This window comes from Chanodichthys erythropterus, chromosome 13 (genome assembly GCF_024489055.1).
Source record: "Chanodichthys erythropterus isolate Z2021 chromosome 13, ASM2448905v1, whole genome shotgun sequence".
Classification (NCBI taxonomy): domain Eukaryota; kingdom Metazoa; phylum Chordata; class Actinopteri; order Cypriniformes; family Xenocyprididae; genus Chanodichthys; species Chanodichthys erythropterus.
Window position 1 is genome coordinate 45,309,053 of NC_090233.1, and position 22,006 is coordinate 45,331,058.

Consider the following 22,006-nt stretch of genomic DNA (forward strand, 5'->3'; position numbering starts at 1 on the left):
AAGCTTACGCTATGTCATGTGCCTTCCCTATTCGACATACGGTAAAGGTTTAACTGATGTGATGCCAGTTTACACTTTCTTTGTAACTTCAATAGTGTTTTTTTTGTTTTTTTTTTACAGGGATGTGGTTATAGAATTTCTCAAAACAGAGCAAGTTGTGACTGCTGTTAAATCATCTCTATGTGTAATCTAATCTTATCTCTGAAGTATTTTGTCTTTGAACTGTGAAAGTGATAAAGTTCTGACCCACAGAATCACATTTAGTTAGACTTAATGGTCCACAGCTTGAGTGCACTAGATAAGTCCTAATCCTGAAAATAGATCGATATAGGTAATCCTCGCATTTGAGAGCCCAGTGGTCTCTTCGCATTTAGTGTAAGACCTGCAAACAGCCATCTTATCTCTGAATATTGATGTATTACTCTCACAATCACTTCTCTATCACTACAAAACTGCCAAGTCTTCTAATCTGTCGTATAGTTTCTACCCACTCTATAGATAGAAAAAATAGATAATGCAGTTTTACAGCCTATTGATTTCTAAAGGCCCTGCATCTATTGCATAACATCTTGAAGATACTGGCCAGACTCTTCAGAGTGGGTGGACTATGTTCAGTCATTATATGATGAAAAGAGTTTGCTTATCTGTTGACTTGCAATCACTGCAGTCAATAGAGCAGTGCTGGACTTGACCAACTGCAAAGGATCGTTTCTCTTAATAACTCTTTTATCATCAGGATTGTGAAAGAAAAAGAAGAAAGTTTCAACTTTTCACTCAATATTTAAAATGTTACATAACTATTAAGGTGCGGCCAAAACAAGTCACTTTCATACCAAGCAGCTTTCTGTTGGTCAATGTGTTGAATTTGTGTGAACAACTTAAACGCAAGCGAAATCTGCCAAACGTTCCAGTTACTGATGTGACCCTCAATCCATTAAAGAGGGAATGGAGATGTTACAGTACATCAATAATGACGTATTGGGGTCTCACTTGGAAGCCTACGGAGGCCACATCTTACCCGTAGGGAGGGAACACATGGAATGCACATATGGACTGACCCGTGGGGCAGTGCTACATATGGAAAAGTCTCTGTGGTATGGAACTACTACCTCTCTATATTGCCTAGGCTCTTCATGCACTTCCGGGAAGAAAGGGTCTGAGACTGGGCAAGCGGTCTTTGCGTCATGGTCCAAGTCCAGAAACCAATCATCCAGCCACGGGTGTTCGAGTCCGATGCACACGACAACCCGGGCAAGCATGGCTGTCAACCCTGAATCCGATTCAGCATGCGCAAACACTCCCGAAGAGGGAAGCTCCACATCATCTTCCTTTCCAAAGGACAATAGCCCTCTCTCCGATGCAGCTATCAACATCTGATCCTTATCCAGAGCACCGAATGACGCATTGGGTTGGCGTGATAGTGACCCACGCTATCATTCAGTGTCAACATGGTCATGTTCTCACAATGAGAACATGAACCATCCACGAATGGCGTCTCAGCATGCTTATGGCATAGACAAGTGAGACAGAGATCGTTTCCATCAGCAGGGCTGAGCCTGGTTGGTACCTGGATGGGAGACCTCCTAGGAAAACCAGGTTGCTGCTGGAAGAGGTGTTAGTGAGGCCAGCAGGGGGTGCTCACCCTGTGGTCTGTGTGGGTCATAATACCCCAGTATAGTGATGGGGACACTATACTGTCAAAAAGCACTGTCCTTCGGATGAGACGTTAAACCGAGGTCCTGACTCTCTGCGGTCATTAAAAATCCCAGGATGTCCTTCGAAAAGAGTAGGGGTGTAACCCCGACATCCTGGCCAAACTTGCCCATTGGCCTCTGCCCATCATGGCCTCCTAATCATCCCAATTCACTGATTGGCTTCATCACTCTGTCTCCTCTCTACCAATAAGCTGGTGTGTGGTGGGCGTTCTGGCGCAATATGGCTGCCGTCGCATCATCCAGGTGGATGCTGCACATCGGTGGTAGTTGAGGAGATTCTCCCTTAATATGTAAAGCGCTTTGAGTGTCCAGAAAAGTGCTATATAAATATAAGGAATTATTATAATTATATATTATTATTATTATTATTGAAGACAAGAAATGACCACATCCAGGAATGCATGAATGGAGAGGCATCTTTAAAAAGATGCTCTCCGTCCCTGCTTGCTCTTTTAGGGAAATCTGCTCTTTTGCGCCGAAGCGCTGAGGGGACAATCGCTGCATCTAACTGTGCAAAAGCTCTTTTATAAATGGTGAAACACAGCTGAATGTGCCCTTTCACTGGCAAGAAAGACCTCCTCTCGTAGGCAAGCTCTTTAAGATCAGGAAGCATGCTCTTTTGATCAGGAACAATGCTCTTGTGAGACGAAGCAAAAATCTTAATGAGTGAGTGCTAGCCGGCCTAGGAGTAGCTCAGCATGCAAACCCTTACTCGCCAATATTCATTGGCCCGTTTTTTTACTCAGAGGTGATTGGGGCTCCCAAGTGAAACCCCAATACGTCAGTATCGGTATAACGTCGAACATGACTGACTGAATGGGAAGCGTAACAAGCAAAACATGGCTTGTTGTCGCTGAGTTTGACATGGGCGTGTTGTTCAGATGGCCTTTTGTGGCTGTTGCCCCACACAAAGTTCGAGTAACAAGTAACTTTTTAACAGAAAACACCAAAATCCCTTACCAACAGCAGAAAAGATAAAAACCATCCATAGCAAGGCTTCTTGTCCTCAATATTTTATCACTGTTACAGCTAGTGTAAGCAACAAATATACACACAGTTGAGAATATTTGTTCTGCTTCTGTGTTGCTTGTCCTACATTACAGACTGACTAATAGCAGGTCAGAGAAGCTGTTATTGTTTCTGACAGAGCCAAAACATGACTGAGTTGAACATGATGCCCTTCACCTAGAAAGAGCATAAATAGCACCACAATTTTGTTTTGACTCCCTTTGAGTCAAACTCTAAATGCCTACATAGATGTCAACGGTGCCTACAACAAAACATGACCTCCTCCTCTGGAAAATATTCACAAACATGTGGGAGGCCCGTACGGACATTTGTAGCTGTGTTGATACAATTTGTTTTTGATTCTCATAGGGATTCTTCAGCAATCACTATCAATGTGATATTTTACAGCTTTTACTGTTCACTGCACATGCCCCTTATTTCCTGCAAACGTTTCAGTCTGTTTTCAATAATCAAGCCCTGAGCATCTGTTTTCATGGGTGCTGTTTTTTTTCTACGATGCTAATTTTCCATCATCCTCTTATATTCTCAGTGGCTGTTGCTGTAAATGTAATTAAACCACAGTAATGTCATTTAAATGGTGCTAGTCTTGCCTGATTGGGAAGCCTGTAAACAGCTTCATATTAACCTCAGCTGATTTCCGGATGTGAGTATGTATAATAGAGAAAGAGAAAAAGATATCAAGGCATTCTTCAGTCAGCAAAAGTATTTATCTTGCTACACTTCCTTTCAAAAATGTGGTCGGTAATATATTTTTTAAAAGAAATGTATACTTTTATTCAGTAAGGATGCATTAAAATGATCAAAAATACAAAAAAATCATATTTCACAGTATTACTTTTTTACTGTGTTTGTATCAAATAAATGCAGAATTGTTGAGCATAAAGAGACTTCTTTCAAAAACATTAACCCTTTCACAAATAGAGGTCACTGCAGTTGACAGCTAATTAAAAGCCGTTTTATTGTGTATGCATGGGTTTTGATTGCATAGTTGCACATCAACCACTACAGTGGACACTAGATCCACAAGATCCTTTACACTGCCACCAAGTGGCAAGCCTCTTTATGTGGAATTTTTGTTTTCTCTAAACCAAGATGGCTGGCGGCCGGTCAGAAATGCCAAGTAGCTCCAGAATAAATATCCATTCATTCCTTCTATCCTGGGAGACTCTTGCAGATAAAAAAAAAAAAAAAAAAGGTTGCAACATCAAGTAAGATCTAAGGAGTCATTTCATTGTTAAATTTTCCAATTATTGATTTTAGATTGGTAGGAATTTCTACATCCAGTTGTCCATATTAATCATATGTCCACTGAATTGGACTACATGCATTCTTGAAAATACTTTTGCAGTATTTTTGGGGGGCTGTAAATAAATGTATTTTAGCATTTACGTCAAAAAGTTGATTACATAATGCATGTTACTTGTAATGCATTACTTTACTTGTAACATCAAAAAAGTAATCTGATTACATAATGCACGTTACTTTTAATGCGTTTTACTTTCTACTTGACTACATTTTTGAACAAGTAAATGTACTTTTTACTCCACTACATTTATAATGAGTTTTGAAGTTACACATTACATTTTTCATGGCACCGAACTTTTTCTGCAGCAGTTTGTTTCTGATATAAAGAAGCGATATTGCCATCTAAGGGGAATGAATGTTCCATATCTTGTGCATTTTGCCTTTATACTTGTCAGCAAGGCTTCTTTACGAGAATGCGAGTGTATTAGCAAGTAGTTTTTGAGGGTGTTTGATTTAGGAGATGAGTTCATGACTTCAGGCCAAAACCAGCACATCCAGTGCAAGTAGACTTTGACTATTTAATTTTACTTAACATTGTTTTATTTATCCACTGTATTGACAAGACCTTTTTGGCAGATATTGGTTTACTTATAGCCTTTTTGTGCACTTGAGCTTAACTGAGACTTGAGAGTTTGTAGATGTTTAAGAAGCTGTTGTGTTGGCCTTGGTTTATTGCAATATTGAGGTGTTCAGTTTCATTTTGATTTTAGAAATTAAACGTGATTTCTCATCTCACAAATCTTATTTTCACTGGCATGTCTCTCAGTTTTGCATCTTTGAACTTACATTCGGTAAGAATAAAATACTTAAATACTGTTAAAATCAGATACTTTAAGACTTTTACTCAAGTCGTATTAGAATTGGCGACTTGTAACTTGTAATGGAGTCGTTTTCACTGCAAGGTATCTGTACTTTTACTCAAGTATGGTTTTATACTCTTTACACCTCTGTATGTGTGTGTGTGTGTGTGTGTGTGTATATATATATAAGTTCCGATATGTGGATGAGTACATTTAGGTGGACGATTCCTGTAAAGGTTATTTCTTTAACTTGTCTCGGTCTGTTTCTTCCACACCATTTCTCACAAGGTGCATCATGTCAGCTTCATTTCCTTTATATCTGAGGTAGTAAAAACCACACCTGTCTTTTCTGAACTGAGAACAGTTATGTAACTTGCAGAAGTAATTGAGCATGCTGCTCTGGCCTCTGGACATTTGTGTGTCTTTCAGGTAGCAGTGATAAAGCTGTTCAGTGGAGCACAGGCTGCCCACTTATAGTCTATAAATGAGCCCTAAAATCAATACTCTATTTTTGAGAGGGGTATGTGTGTACGTGCTTATATCCACTATTTACTTTACCTGCCATTGGTGCTGAGCTTCAGTGGTTTCAGTGAGGTCTACACTATGTTTACCTTTTATTTGGATGCAATTCAGTTTGAAAGAAAGTTTTGATCAAGTTCAAAGGAATATATGCTCTATACACACACGAAATCTAAACATATCAAAACAATATTTTAATAACATTAATATTTAAATGTCTTCTTTAATCATCTCAAAATCACTCCCTGTTATTTCATTGAAACAAAATTGTTTTGAAAGTTAAGTTAAATGACCATGGACATGGTTTTAAAAACATTGATTTGAAAAATTATTCTCTTTTCTCACAAATTATATTTCCCATATTATTCAAATCATTCATTGAATGCAAAATCTCATATCCCATTATTAACCACCATCCCATTATTCTCAGAAACTTTCTCTATATTTCCATCTTAAACTACCAAAAGCTCAGCACTTTTCCACACTCATTTTAGTTTCACCTGCAGTCTGTCACCCATATGCCACATTTGTTACAACATTTCTAGTGTTCATGATATATTTGGCAAGAGTGTGTGTACAGCAATATTCAGTTGGGTGCTGCTGACCATAATCATTCACGGTTGGCCAGACCCTCACTGACAATGATGTCAGAGGGAGGGAAATGATGTCATGCTGTTACAAAATGTCATATGGAATTTGAGACCAAATGATTCATTGGTGATGTTTGTTCTTTTTAGTTGCACAAACACATTTGGATTTTTTGAATAGTATAGAATAATTGTGGTCCTAAATGCTGATACAAAGTATAGTTCCAGAAAAAAAAAAAAAATCATGTAAACTAGGATATGATGATCCTGCATTACTTCCCTCTTCAGAATAGAGTAAATAACTCAATTCATCTGATGTGACAGTGTGCTGAGCTCTTCTAACTTGTGATTCATCTTTTTCCAGGGTCTGTATGTGTTTTCCGTGTACTTCATCATGCATAGTCAGCTCTTCTGGCCAGCTAAGGCAACCTACACCGTGGAGATGAATGGTCACGGCAGCCCAGACTCCATGTATCAGAGCACCGGTGCCGCTACCGTCGGTGGAGGAGAAATCAGCAAGTCCACACAGAACCTCATCAGTGCCATGGAAGAGGTGCATCTGAGGGTTTTGATAAATGTTTCTCATGATCGTTTGTTGCACAAGCTTTATTTGGCAGTGGCATCTGACAGCATTTCAAACCACACGCATACTTGTAACATAACATCTGTAGGGTTTAGATTTATGTGTGTTTGCATAACCACCTATTTATCATTTATCAGGCAGAGGATTCATCAGACCTGTGTTTGTTCATCAAGTCTGCTCACGCACACACACACTGTGAAAGTGTTATGTAATAAAGAGGCCTGGTGTAGAAGCTCACATTCCTCTGAGCCCTCAATGTAAACTTTTCACAGATCCGGGAAAGAGGGTGTACAAGAGGTTAGGAGGAGAGAGACGGGACTTTGGAGAGAGCACAAGCTGCATGGGAAAGATCGGCAGAGATCAAGAAAGGCTTTTAGAGGAGATATTTCTAAAGAAAATATCTCAGTTTCCTGCATTCTGAGCTGTTCTCATGACTACACTTTTATTAGTGAGCTTGAAATGAGATTGAGCAAACAATCTCATTATAACCTTTTCTAATGTATTAAGAGCATTAGTCATCATACTATCATGAGGTTACTCATAAATTAAAAGAACCAAATACAAAAACACGCTGCAAAAGTTCACAACGCAACCAAATACAGAAATGCGCTGCAAAAATTCACAACGCAACCAAATACAAAAACATGCTGCAAAAGTTCACAACGCAACCAAACACAGAAACGCGCTGCAAAAGTTCACAACGCAACCAAATACAAAAACATGCTGCATAAGTTCACAACGCAACCAAATACAGAAACGCGCTGCAAAAGTTCACAACGCAACCAAATACAAAAACGCGCTGCAAAAGTTCACAACGCAACCAAATACAGAAACGCGCTGCAAAGTTCACAACGCAACCAAATGCAGAAACGCGCTGCAAAAGTTCACAACGCAACCAAACACAGAAACGCGCTGAAAAAGTTCACAACGCAACCAAACACAGAAACGCGCTGCAAAAGTTCACAACGCAACCAAACACAGAAACGCGCTGCAAAAGTTCACAACGCAACCAAATACAAAAACGCGCTGCAAAAATTCACAACGCAACCAAATACAAAAACGCGCTGCAAAAGTTTACAACGCAACCAAATACAAAAACGAGCTGCAAAAGTTTACATGCACAGGTCCAAGGGCTCGATGTTTGCAAGCACATATGCTCATATGTGTACATGAAAATAATGAACATGCTCCTGAAAACTAAATTGTTCTGTTATTTTCAATCTCTCCCATTCACTTTCAATGGTCGGCCATTGTGACCATTTTGACCATGCCTACTCTCAGATAAATGAGGCCCACGATTAATCAGATGCAAACAGGATATAAAACCAGTCCTAATTGAAAGAGAACAAGTTGACAAAAAGATTGAATCCAAGATTGGGTGAAAATATGGTATAATGAGTGATTTATAAGCTATTTTTTATAGGCCGGTCATTTTTGACCAGGAACACCACAAGTGTGACTATGTGCCATATTTTTTACAAAACAAAAGTTTCAAAACAAAATTCCTGGTGAAACATTAGAGTAGACTAGTGTGATCAACAGTAGCCATTTTTTTCATATTTTTTTTTTAATATTTCCAAATTTACTCATAAATTATTTGTTTTTTACTCAAAAAATGAGATGCCTACTCTCAGATAAATGAGGCCCATGATTAATCAGATGCAAACAGAAATATAAAACCAGTCCTAATTGAAAGAGAACAAGTTGACAAAAAGATTGAATCCAAGATTGGGTGAAAATATGGTATAATGAGTGATTTATAAGCTATTTTTTATAGGCCGGTCATTTTTGACCGGGAACACCACAAGTGTGACTATGTGCCATATTTTTTTACAAAACAAAAGTTTCAAAACAAAATTCCTGGTGAAACATTAGAGTAGACTAGTGTGATCAACAATACCAATTTTCTTCAGATTTTATTTAATATTTCCAAAATTATTCAAAAATTTAAAAAAAATTACTAAAAAAATGAAATGCCTACTCTCAAATAAATGAGGCCTATGATTATTCAGATCCAAATCAAAATATAAAACCAGTCCTAATTGAAAGAGAACTTGTTGACAAAAAGATTGAATCCAAGATTGGGTGAAAATATGGTATAATGAGTGATTTATATGCTTTTTTTTATGGGCCGGTCATTTTTGACCGGGAACATCACATGTGTTATAGGGTTTTGAACACAACCTGAGGGCTAATGTATTAAGAGCATTAGTCATCATACTATCATGAGGTTCAATAAACATTCCATACAATAGTTAGAGCATGAATATTTTTTAATAGCCTAATAGAAGCTGTGCCATAATGCTCACATGATATATACATGTGTTACCCTTCCCATGGTTTCTAGCTTGAGCAGTTTATGGTTATTATAGGTTATTTATGGTTATTAGCACCAGTCCAAGCTTATTTAGATGGTGGATCATCTTGATTACCAGCTGATGGTGATGAGAATGAGCAGACTGACCACATTGAACCAGTAACAAATGATCTGTACCATGGTCCAAAAAAACAATTCAAGGCTAATTCACACTGCACTGGCATAGGCCAACCAACGACAACAGATGCGTTTGTCGGGTTTTGTCGGGTCAGTGTGTTACCCCTGTCTGCGTTGGTTGGTGCTTGTTTTTCCAGGTCGTGGAATGTCTGAGAGGTGACATAGTATAATATAGTGATTGTTGGCATTGGCCACAATCTGTCTTTGCAGTGTGAATTAGTTTTTAAGGAGATATCACATATATTGAAACATAGTTTCCCAACCTTAAAGAATTAAGAAAAAAAACTTTTTCTTAATTTTTTTATTTTTATTTTTTCTAATTACAGCTAAATATTTGTATGAATAAATACCACTGTCCCACTTTATCTGAGAAAATTAGGCATAAAAAAGTCTCAAAATGGAAAAATAGGCCCAACTGTGTTGAAAGGTCTATAATTATCATTATATTAATTATTAGTTTGGTACATTTACATTTATGAGAGTTGTGGCATCATAATAAAACTCAAAGGCTAACACCGTGTCCTAACCAGACTCGCCGCGACACGTGATAAAAGGCATCTTTTTCCATTTTAATCAGAGTTTTTGTCCTAACCAGCTGTGACGGCGACACGCGAATATTCTATTTTAGAAACGGTTTCTATTTCTCTACGACGTCGTGGCTGGAACAGCAACACAAAGTATGGCAAAGTATACCCTTAAATGCATACCTTGGGTATCCTTCTCATTCATTTTTTAAAGTTAGACATCAACCTTCTTGGTATTCCTCAATCAATTCATTATAAATAATAAAACAAGAAAAAAATCATAAAATTACAAAAGAATGCCTATTTTTGTATTCATTTTTTGTATTCATTAAAAATTGTATAGGGTCGCAAATGACCCGAGGTGTGTATGAGTGTACGTATATTTTTTCTCCACAACAATAATTGAATCTTAGATAACGGAATAAGTGCAATTCACCTTTATTCCACAAAGTGGCAATGTCTGATACACAATGATGAAGTGACGATTCATTCAAATCAAATATGCAATCAAATATGACTGTAACTGTCACTGGATGGATCTGGTGAATCTGTTAGCCATCAAAATATTGATTTTGAAGATGTTGAAAATTATATAGTTTTGAGAATACGTTTAAGATCGCCAATGGGCTCATATTCGTGAAGTCAAACATTAAACTAGCCTTTTATTTGCTGAATTTACTGGGAAATGAGCTCTGACGAGGACAGTGGTGATGGCATAAAACATCTGCTCAAACTGAGCCCTTTCAAGCTCCAAAAGGTAACAAAATATGCTTTATTTTATTCTTCTGAGTTTTATATTATCACGACAGGTACAGATCCTTCTGTGGTAGATACAGATCTGGGTCGATAAAGACCCAAATATGTAAGAATGATTGGTGAAAAAGTCATGCATTTAAGGGTTAATGTTAAAAGTGTCTAATGTGAGTTTGAATATCAGTCCGTGTTCCCAGCTTTTTAGCTGTAATGAAAACAACACTGGCTAATTCACCTCAGATCTTGAAAATAAATAAATGGGCACAAGAATGTTCAAACTGTCAACTTAATGCAAACAAACAAGTGGTTCAGTCACTATGTACTTTAAATAATGTTTAAATGGTGTAATATTTTTGAATTTTAACATGTACTTGCCCATTTCATTGTGTCTGCTGTGCTCTTGCAGAGAGAGCCCGCCCACACTCTCTTCTGATTGGCTGTGGTTTTTGATTGATTTTATCGCTTCTCACTTCCGCGTTGCGTCTAGTGTGGACAGACAAATTGCTGGAATCTTGTATTTATTGTATTAAATCAATTTTTTAATTTCAATTAACTCAAAATTTTAAGGCAACCAGGTAACTTACTTTTTTAAGTTAAACCAACAATTCTTTTTTACAGTGTTTGCCTTTTCAGTGTGTGGGTGCAAATGAAGAGGTCTGGGTAGAGTTGTCAAAAGTACCAACTTCGGTACCAGTCGGTAGTGAAATTTGTGATAAAAATGTGACTCTTTGAGCGCTGCTGAGCGGATTCGTAAACACCTCTGATTGGCCATCTTGTTCACGGCTCATCAGACATGTCTGTAATTGGCTACAATGAAGTGTTTGAATTTGAAAGTGTTGAAAGCGGGAGTATTTGAAAGCAGGCATCTATCAGAAGACCGGTCCACGATAGACGCCTGTTTTCAAACGCTCCCGTGTGTGTCTGAGTAAGCGCTCAGTGGAGAGTGTCACTGATGCCTATTTACAACATGTTTTTGAAGCATTGATCATTGTAGCCAATCATAGACATATCTGATGAGTCGTGAACACAATGGCCAATCAGAGGTGTTTACAAATCCACTCAACAGCACTCAAAGCGTCACATTTTTTAAATTTCAGTACCAAAGTCGGTACTTTTGACAACTCTAGGTCTGGGTTAAGTTAATTCTCGGGAAATTAGATAAAGCTTATATTATAAAGAGAAATCAATGCAAAAAGGCTTGAAATTGATATTATATTTATTTATTCAACTGAAGCCAATGTATTCCCAAAACATTGTCTGCTTAGTTGAATCCATTGATGCTATAGTTTACCATCCATACCGAATTTTGATTAGACAATTCAGCATGAGTGGACAAATCAATACTATTTTGGCAAGACTATAGTTTTTGACTTTTAGTGCAGACTGAAGTAATCCTGTTTTGTTCATGAGAGCACTGACTTCTGGCTTAAAGCAGCTCTTAGTGTCACATGTGGCCTCGAGACAAGAAAATTTTGGGTGGGGAGGAGGTGACCGGTGGAGAGAGGAAAGGAAACAGCACACTGGAGGGGTGGCCGTCTCCTCAGGCTCTTCAAACAGAAATGAGTAGGTGCCTGGTGGTGCTCAGTTCACCCAGCGTACATTCTGTTCTGATTACTGGACTGTTGATGTGCTATTGTACCAGAATGAGGTGCCTGGGACATGAGGGACTGGAGTGGCCTCTCCCTCCATCCTCCTGGGAAAAGTACCCAGCCAAAGGAAATGAAGCCATTGCCATTAGGAAGGACATTAAAGGGAGTGCGGGCCAGATGTACTGTTTCACAGTGTTGTGTTTAATGAGGCTAATTGTTTTTTTTTGTTTGTTTGTTTGTTTTTTTGCTTTGATGATTAAAATGAGTGAAAGAGTAGATTTATGTCACAAGATGAAGTCAGAAGGGTAGTGTGATGGATCGCTGCCTTCTCGAGACAAACATCAACAGTCTTAAATTTCATATAATTTTATGACATTACAAATTTCCCTCATATATAAAAATCTCATCCTCAGCTATACCAGAATTCGTTACAAAACATCTGAATGCTTGTGAACTCTGACTCAGCCCTCAAACCCATCCTATAGTAAAACTTCTTAACCTCTGAATGACCCCTGTACCAGACACTCCAGTGAATTCATGGCTGATTTGTGCGGGTCATTTAAGCTCATACTGGGTACACAAACTAGAAGAACTACAAAAGTCATTTTAATTTGGTGAAGCTTTGAAAAAAATGGTAGTTGTTTGCTTTTTCTGACATCTAAAGACCCTTTTTGTTGTGTTTTGCAGATCTCAGCAGACTGGGAGAGAGCTTCATTGAGGCCCAGCAGTCAACCCAGCAGTGTTTTCAAACAGAGTCCTCAGGACGAGACCTATATCACTGAAGGAGGGTTCATCAACACTAATCTGGTGCAGGACGAGGAGTCACAAGAGTTTGATGACCTCATATTCGCCTTAAAAACTGGTAAGTCCTTTTCTCTAAAAAAAAAAAAAAAAGTCCTTACAGATCTTTAGCGATTATAATAGTTACTTTGGTGAATACTAGTTATGTTTCTTTGGAAGAGACCCAAAATTTTGGTTTACCTGCACACAGGTTCTGGCCTTAACGTGAGTGACAACGAGTCAATCCACGGCAGTCATGATGGAGGTAGTGTGGCTAACTCTCAGATCGTAGAGCTGCGGCGGATTCCAATCGCAGACACACATCTCTAACCTCACTATTTTTGTACTGAAAATTGTAAAATAAAAACAATAGTTTTTGTTTTTTTTACTGTCTCTGCCTTTGCACTAAATATTGTTAGTTTTTAAGTTGTCTTTTTTTATATGTGGAAATTGAAATTGTTTTTTTAAGTATATACATTTGTGAATATAATTATCACTAAATTAATTGTGAAGGTTTAGTATTGGTTTGACTGGAAAAATCATATAGATTGATTGGAGGTCTGGCCAGTGCGCCCCATAATTCTGCTGCTTGATTTGTGTAACACCAATAATAAATGATTCAACCACCATTCAGTCTGCATTTCCCTCAAATGGATCTTTATCCAAAAGATCTACTTAAGAATGAACAATTAAAATATCTTACTCACAGTAAAATAATAGTACACTTGTCAGAACTGACATATGAGGACACAAATTTGTATAATGACATGGATATGACATAGATATTACAAGGAGAGGGTGACTTATGAGGACATTACCCCATGTCCCCATTTTTCAAAAGGCTTATAAATCAAACAATGAGTTTTTTTGAGAAAGTAAAAATGTGCTCAGTTTCCTGTGATGGGTAGGTTTAGGGGTAGGGGTAGTGTAGGGGGATAGAAAACATGGTTTGCTCAGTATAAAAACCATTACGCCTATGGAATGTCCTCACAATTAAAAAACAAAACAAACAAAAAACGCATGTGTGTGTGTGTGTGTGTGTGTGTGTGTGTGTGTGTGTGTGTGTGTGTGTGTGTGTGTGTGTGTGTGTGTGTGTGTGTGTGTGTGTGTGTGTGTGTGTGTGTGTGTGTGTGTGTGTGTGTGTGTGTGTGCACATACCACTTCAGTATCAACATTAACAAACCAGTTCTACAGGTGCATACTCTGCCACAAAAAAAAGGAGTTTGTGTGGGAAACAACCTGTTAGACCTTGAATAGAAGCACATCAGCGGCACATATGAACAGACCAGCAAATGTTTTATATTCAGTCTCAATGTGACAACTACTCAGTTTCATTTCCTTCACCAAGTTTCACAATGGCCTGAGGGGACAAGAGGAAAAACTGAATTGATGACCTACTGAATATATTGCTCTTATGTTTCTGGAGAGAGTTCAGACATGTCGAAAACTTTAAATTGTGTGTGTGTGAGTATGTGTTGGACTGAAATGGGCAGTGAAGGAAACCACTGTGGACTGGAGAGGTTTTTGGTCTGACCTTGGATGATACAAGGGTGGCACACCCAAGAATAAAGAGCTGCCGTCTGCTACATGGATCCACGGCTCTGTCAGAACTAAAACCTCTAAACAGTATTTTTAGGAAAAAATACTTCCATCATCAGAAGCAGACATAACGCACCATATGAATGGAAAGAAATACTTTAAGATTAGTTAAGGTTACTGTTCAGCTTTACCAAACTGAAGTGAAGGTGACCTCTGCAGAAAAACGACAACAAAAACATTAAGTCCACAGGTAACAGTTACAGTAGCTCCACTCAGTCAATTATGTTAATATTTGAAATGAAATGGACTGTAAGTTAATGATAAGATGAGCCCTAGCAGCTCTGCTCATTTAGACTTGACCTTATGGGTCAGTGAGGCTCAACTAATGATCTGAACATGACTTGAGGCCTTTGTCTATCCATTAGATGCTGTCTGATGAGTTTTTGATGTGTTTTTGTGAAGATTTCTCTTTCTTTCTTTGCTCTGCTCAATTTATTTTGCCCTCCACTCTCTCTAAAGGGTGATTACACAGTTTTGTTTGTACTTTGCTCTTAATCAGAGTAGCTAAATGTACATTTTGAGTATTATTGCTATTATTTCCTCTCCATCTGAAACAATCATTAGTTGCTGATACACCTCAAGGCAAATCTGTATTTTTAGATGTATTTTGTAACTGTGCAGACCACAAAAAAGTTGGATGGGAGATTTCAATACAAGCTGTGTCAAGGCTGAATGCATCACCGTGGTGTGAAGAAGGCTGTCCCATTATAAAGGCTCCTTCAAATGAGGCCTAAAAATGCATCCTTCATTTCCTGGACTGTGAATGATAGAATGATTGGATCCTCAGAGTCTAGCCTTTTTCAAGATTCACCAGTGTCAACTGGATTTTTTTGAAAGAAAATGCCAGATTACACTTTTAAATGTAAGTAATAGGTTTTATCTTACTTTAATATCTAACAATACAAATGTAAAAAAAAAAAAAAGACTAAGCTGCGATTTTATAGATTGTTTATACTCTTCATTATCTACAGTGCACTGCATAAATAAGTGCACCCCCTTTGAATAAATACGAAAGTTGTATTTTCTTTATGATCACTAATACAATTCATGGAAAGATGGCAAAACTAAAATGTATTAAACATATACATTAAAAAAAACTAAGAAATATATGTCATCAGTAGCCATAAAATACGTAAATTAGCCAATTTTGTTTAAGTTAAGGATTGCAGAAATGAGTACACCCTAGATTTAATTCAACAAATGTATAATATTCTAGTACTTAGTATGCCCTCCATAATTTTGAATATACTGCTCTGACCCTTCTTGGCACGGAGTGTACAAGTTCATGACAAACTGTCACATCTGTCCTGTTTAACTCCTGGATGATGAAATCCTTAAATGCCCTGATCTTTAAAGGGGAGTGTTGCTCAACTCGTCTCTACAGAATCCCCCACAGGTGCTCAAGAGTGTTAAGACATGTCCACAGAAGGTTTTTCACCTTGGGAGAATGCATATCCTCATTGTCATGTTGAAAAAATGCCCAACAAGACAGGGAAAGAGGAAAGGGTAACTTCTGTTTCAAGTTTGTGTATTAAATTACAAACCCGATTCCAAAAAAGTTGGGACACTGTACAAATTGTGAATAAAAACAGAATGCAATGATGTGGAAGTTTCAAATTTCAATATTTTATTCAGAGTACAACATAGATGACATATCTAATGTTTAAACTGAGAAACTGTATCATTTTAAGGGAAAAACAAGTTGATTTTAAATTTCATGGCATCAACACATCTCAAAAAAGCTGGGACAAGGCCATGTTTACCACTGTGTGGCATCCCCTCTTCTTTTTATAACAGTCTGCAAACGTCTGGGGACTGAGGAGACAAGTTGCTCAAGTTTAGGAATAGGAATATTGTCCCATTCTTGTCTAATACAGGCTTCTAGTTTGCTCAACTGTCTTAGGTCGTCTTTGTCGCATCTTCCTCTTTATGATGCACCAAATGTTTTCTATGGGTGAAAGATCTGGACTGCAGGCTGGCCATTTCAGTACCCGGATCCTTCTTCTACGCAGCCATGATGTTGTAATTGATGCAGTATGTGCTCTGGCATTGTCATGTTGGAAAATGCAAGGTCTTCCCTGAAAGAGACGACGTCTGGATGGGAGCATATGTTGTTCTAGAACTTGGATATACCTTTCAGCATTGATGGTGCCTTTCCAGATGTGTAAGCTGCCCATTCCACACGCACTCATGCAACCCCATACCATCAGAGATGCAGGCTTCTGAACTGAGCACTGATAACAGCTTGGGTTGTCCTTGTCCTCTTTAGTCCGGATGACATGGCGTCCCAGTTTTCCAAAAAGAACTTCAAATTTTGATTCGTCTGACCACAGAACAGTTTTCCACTTTGCCACAGTCCATTTTAAATGAGCCTTGGCCCAGAGAAAATGCCTGTGTTATATTGCTTCTTTGGTAATTGATTAAGCAAATTTGCTGGAACATTATATCTCTAAAGAACCCTAACATGTCTTCTAGGTAATTAAGTAACTGCTGACTTTCAGAAGTTTCAGAGGGGGTGTACTCATTTATGCTTTGCACTATACATAAATAGACCAAGGTGAACATATTTAGGCAGGTTGTTAACCCTGTTTTGCTTCCAGAAGTTTGAATATAACTTTCTAAAAACTCCAGTACAGAATATTACTACAGCTTGTCAACAGCAGCTGTCACAGTTGCTAGGTGAAAAGAGCAATCCTCCATAGGCTAGACTGCCCAATATGACAACACTCATTTTGTCCTCTGCGGACTTCGAAGGAGTGGCCTTTGAAGTCCTTGTCCTTAGAAGGATGCAGCATCTGAACTGGGACACAGCTATCATTTGCTGTTAGCATGTCGCTAAGGCCCGTTTACACTAGATCCTTGTCTACACTGGTGTTTCAGAAACAATCTCCATCACGACCAAAAATGCATGTCACATGACCGTTCATGCACACTGAGCATGCGCATACAAGTGTAAACACGCGCCTCGTGTGCATGTAGTTAGCTGCAGTATTTCAAAAAATGCAGAGTTTAACTGCACAATGGCTGCTAAAAATGACAACAAAGCCAGCAAAGATTGCAGTTCAGTCTCCATGTTATTGTCACACAGTCGTCAAGGATACGCATAGCGAATGTGGGCAGCCATGGCCACGCCATCGTTTTCAGAAGTCTCCTTATGCGTTTTAAAACAAAAACACACTAGTGTAAACGGGGCCTAAACTAACAGAACAGAGTGCAACAGTTGGGTTCCAGAAATAAAAATCTCTTTCATTTTCTCAAATTGCACCAAGAGATCACTCTTTAGCACCCGCCCACTCCCATGAAGCACTGCAAGTCACTCCCTATGCTCTCAAACTTCAAAGATTTTCTTTAAAAATCATTTTATGGGGAAAAATAAATGTGGGAAAATACTTCCAGAACCAAGGCCCTCCTGCTGAAAAAAGTGGATGGGCACTCTATACTTAAATATAAATACAGAGAACACACAATTATTCTTTTAAATTGACTATTTAATTGGACTGAAAACTATTTTAACAATGATTTTGTTGTACTGAAGAGAAAAGTATATTTTTAGGATAATTAATGTTTCTCTTGCCTCATCCTCCGTCATTTTCTTTTCTTTCTCTGAGCTTGTCACCATGCCATTCTGGGACTGCTTTCTCCACAAAAAATACATGTGTTCCTGCCTTATAATTTGGCCAAAAGAATGGATCTTAGAATGCAGAGTAATTTTGCTGCTTTCCTTCTGAACAAGCATTTGCGTAGGAGCTTGTCTATGATGTTTTAAAAATGCGGCCTACGTAGGAAGCACACTATAGGTTTTGGAACAGAGTGATTAAGTAGCCTCTTCCTGTTTCTTCCTCTTAAAGAAGTCTTTCCTCTGTAAATTACGCAACCCCTTTATGGATCCATATCGTTCATCCATCTCCTCCAGCTAAAGAAAACACATTCCCAGGGCTGATGCAACACCCCCAAAACAAACAGATCATCTTTGAGGTCAGAGGGCTGTAACCTCTCAGATTATGCGCGGTCGGAGTCGGATCAGTTCCAGATGAGTGTACTCCAGTCAGCGGGGAGACGAATAAACTTCACCATATGGCCTGTCTTACCATCTGATTTACATCTGCTTGTGACACAGTATGAGTAGCTCGGCATAAGCGATAACCTGCGCAGCACTGCTGGAATGCGGAGCATGCTTGACGGAGCCTTGGCCCAAAAGTAGCATCTGAGACTTTAGATGTTGTTTTCAAGCTTTATAACTCTTATTACTAAAATATATGTTCATAATCCTATTGGTTTTGGTTCCAATTTTATTTATAGGGATTACAGTGAATTATAGTTCACCTAAAAATGATAATATTTTACTCACCCTCATGTTGTTCTAACCCCGAATGACTTTTTCTCTTCTGTGGAACATAAAAGAAGATATTTTGAAGAATGTTTTTGTACATCTAAAGAAAACAACTTCGAACCATATTTACTTTCATTGTCTGGACAAAACCAAAATTTCATTTTTCTGTGCTCCACATGTGTGATTACTTTTACAGTGTGTTTGTGTAGGATGTTCTCAGTACGACTGCGGCCATATTTGATATTCTTGTTGGGCTTATGGCATTTGAAAGCAGATGGGCTGTCTAAATAAACTGTCTCCGGAGGCTTAAGAGTAAGTATGTGTTGTGTGGATTCCTTTGTGTGCTAACAAGCGCTCTGATCATAACTATAAGTACATTCTGTATTTATTCTTTCTTCCAGATTTGGGTAAACAAGAAGTCTTAAAGTAAAATATGCGTGGACAGGAGACTGTTATGAAACAGACCTCTAGTGTAAGAAATTAAAGAGTGAGAAATTAAAATGGTAATAGTAAAGAGTAAAGATGAGATATCATGGGTCAATCTACTGTCTCTGTAATGCTGCAGTCAAGAACTTCGACCTTTCAGTTCTGGTGATCGTTTGATGTCAAGAAGGATACTGACACTGTTTTCAAGTGGTTCTTGCCAAGATGTCCAGACACTTTCTCTGCTCTAGATTTCCAGACCTTTGGCACTTAGACCAAGGTATGACAGTTTCCAACAATAACATACGTCATGGTGGTGGGTGAACATGTAGTCTGAGAAACATGGCCTTGGACTGGTCTGAAAACTTATGGACCACACTCTACATCTAGTGCACTAAAGACATTTGCCTCAACCACTGGATGGTATTATATCCTCTTCATTATAAGGAATTCCTAAGAATTCCATAACAGCATCCCATGACGCTATGAACTTCTTAACCGCTGTATAAATTGGAAATAAATTCAGCATTTTCTCTATTTCAGTTCATGAATAGAGCTTAGCCTTGATGTGTCTTGGAATGGATCTTCGGGGGGCTGGCCATGTAGAAATCATGTTAATGCTACACAGAACTGCTGCTATGTCAGGTAGTCTGGATAGCTGATGTGTTGCATGCTGAGGTCAAGAACATTTGTGTTCTGTTCATATATTTAGCACCTCTTCAAAGAATAAATAGATCCAGGATTTGGAGTCAGTCTTTCTATTTTGTTCCTGATATTGACCTCAATTAGTGAAAGTCAATCATTGAGACTGAAATCACTCTTGTGTTCTATTCAGCACTCTCTGGAATCTCCTCTATATTTAGCTTACGTTTTAGCGTAGCCTGTACAACACACTATATATCTTTTTGCACAGTTGGCACATCGATATTGCTAAATCTGCAGTGCAACAACAGGCTGCAAAAGCTGTCCTTGTAAATATGATCATGTAAATTATTAAAGATATATTTTCTGCTTGATAATGTATTAAAGTGGCTTTAATTAAATCCAATGAATTTGGCCGAACCTTCAAAGCTTGCTAATATCTTAGCTATTCCAGTCTTTTAAGTAGCCTTTAAGTAGCTTTCTATGTGATGGCAGAAGATAAAATGCAACAGCTCTGATAAGGCATTTGAGCTCTAGTTTTGGTAAGAAGCCAACAGTCAATCCTGCATCATAGACTGGGATATCTCATCCCCTTGCCTATTTTTTATTTTCATCATTTTATATTTCTTTCCCTCTCAATCTGCCACTCCAAAACAGGTTGCTTTATAATTTTCTCTCCTCTGTAGATCTTGCGTGACTCATGTGAAGTCAACATTCCTTCAGAAACAATTCAACTCAGTATTAAAATTTATGTTATATGATTGGTCACATCAGGTCACCATAAAAGATGTTTTATTAACAAAGTCCGGGAGGAGCAACGTTCAAATGATCTACCCAATCAACATTAGGCCTATAAATATGTAGCTGACTGATCTTCTGCATCACTCCACCACCCCGTCTCCTCACACTCACCTGGTTAATATCCTAACCAAAGATACAGGGGGAGTACTCTGGGTTCAGGCCAAATACCGAGCTCGGAGCCCTCTCCTCGGATAGCGTGCCAAATATGCATTCTTTTAGTCTATCTGATTATTTGTAAGTGAAATGGCCCATGCATACTATATTCACTCCATAGTGTACTGTGAAGCATTGGTTCACAAACTTTTTTATGCTAGGACCCACATAGGTATTTCTGTCATCATGACAGATCTCAGAGAGTTTGGCATGGTACTGAGCGACAGTGTTAATGTGTTTGATCTTGGCGAAATAGATCTGTTATAGTATGCTATTACTACTACTGCTGCTTTTATTTCTGATGTTGTTTATTATTGCTGCTGCAGAGCAAGTACAGAACTTGCCACTGTCAATAAACATGACATGCTGCTATGAGCAAGCAAGACATGCTGCTGCTGTACAAGCATGAATCACCTCTGTAGCACATCTATACAGGTGGAACTGGATTTTTGGAAGTGTGTTGCAAAATGCTACAGCAAACAATAGGCAAGAATTTGAATGTTGAGCAGCAAGTTCACTGGCTACCAAAACCGGCGGGAACCAATCAGCTGTCCCCTATAGAGAACGATGTAATTGCAAGCAGATTGGGGGGATTTTTTTGTGTATTTTATTGTATGACTTTATAAATTTATCTGCTGTACCATGAGGCTTACAATTACAGGACAATGATGTGCTAAAAACAGAAAAGTTTTTCCTTTGCGTTTTTTGCGTACAAACGACAACATTGTCAAAATGATCCTCGTTCACACGGACACAAAAATGATTTTAAATGCTGTAGGCCAGTAATTTGTGAAGAAAAACAACATGCCTATAGAGTACCTCAGAGATTACATGTTTTTTTAGGCCAACACGGAAGTTAGCGGCACACGGGTTCCCTCGATCGAAAGTCTGTGCATTTTTCTCATAGACTTTTGGAAAATCGCAAAAAATTAGCTCTGTGTTTAACAAATGGTTATGACACTTACACGTTTTATCTATCAAGATAATTTTTACAAGTTAACACAACATTTTTACATTTTGAAGCTTAAATAAAGTCATCAGATATCTGAATTAGCCCATAATTCAAATAGAGCCAAAATGGATCCCATGGACAAAAAAAAAAAAAAAAAAAAAACCCATGTAGGACCCATACCTACATTGGCCCCACCATAACATGTTGTCTGGGTTGTTTGAGAATTGCTGCTATGCATGCTAGGGTGATGAAATTCACTCTCAAGATGGTCATTACATGATAAACACGGCAGTTAAGGAAAGGTATGAAGATTAGGGATGCCTGGCATCAAATTAAATCTTTAGCAAATTCCACATACACACAGCATAAGTTATCAGTCAAGCCAAGAGTGTTGGCTAGTGTGTGATTACACGGTTTGAAGGAGCTGC

The 22,006-nt window shown here is 38.3% G+C and overlaps 1 protein-coding gene across 1 annotated transcript in view; it reads left to right on the plus strand.

Moving 5' to 3' along the window:
- The window catches only part of adgrv1 (adhesion G protein-coupled receptor V1), a 160,220-nt gene extending 146,921 nt beyond the window's left edge, over positions 1-13,299 (plus strand). Inside the window, exons 88-90 of the mRNA XM_067406079.1 lie at positions 6,320-6,508; positions 12,586-12,760; positions 12,890-13,299. Of these exons, the coding sequence (XP_067262180.1) occupies positions 6,320-6,508; positions 12,586-12,760; positions 12,890-13,008 (483 nt within the window). The 3' untranslated portion in view covers positions 13,009-13,299. The remainder of the gene's footprint in view (positions 1-6,319; positions 6,509-12,585; positions 12,761-12,889) is intronic.
- The last annotated feature ends 8,707 nt before the right edge of the window (positions 13,300-22,006 follow it).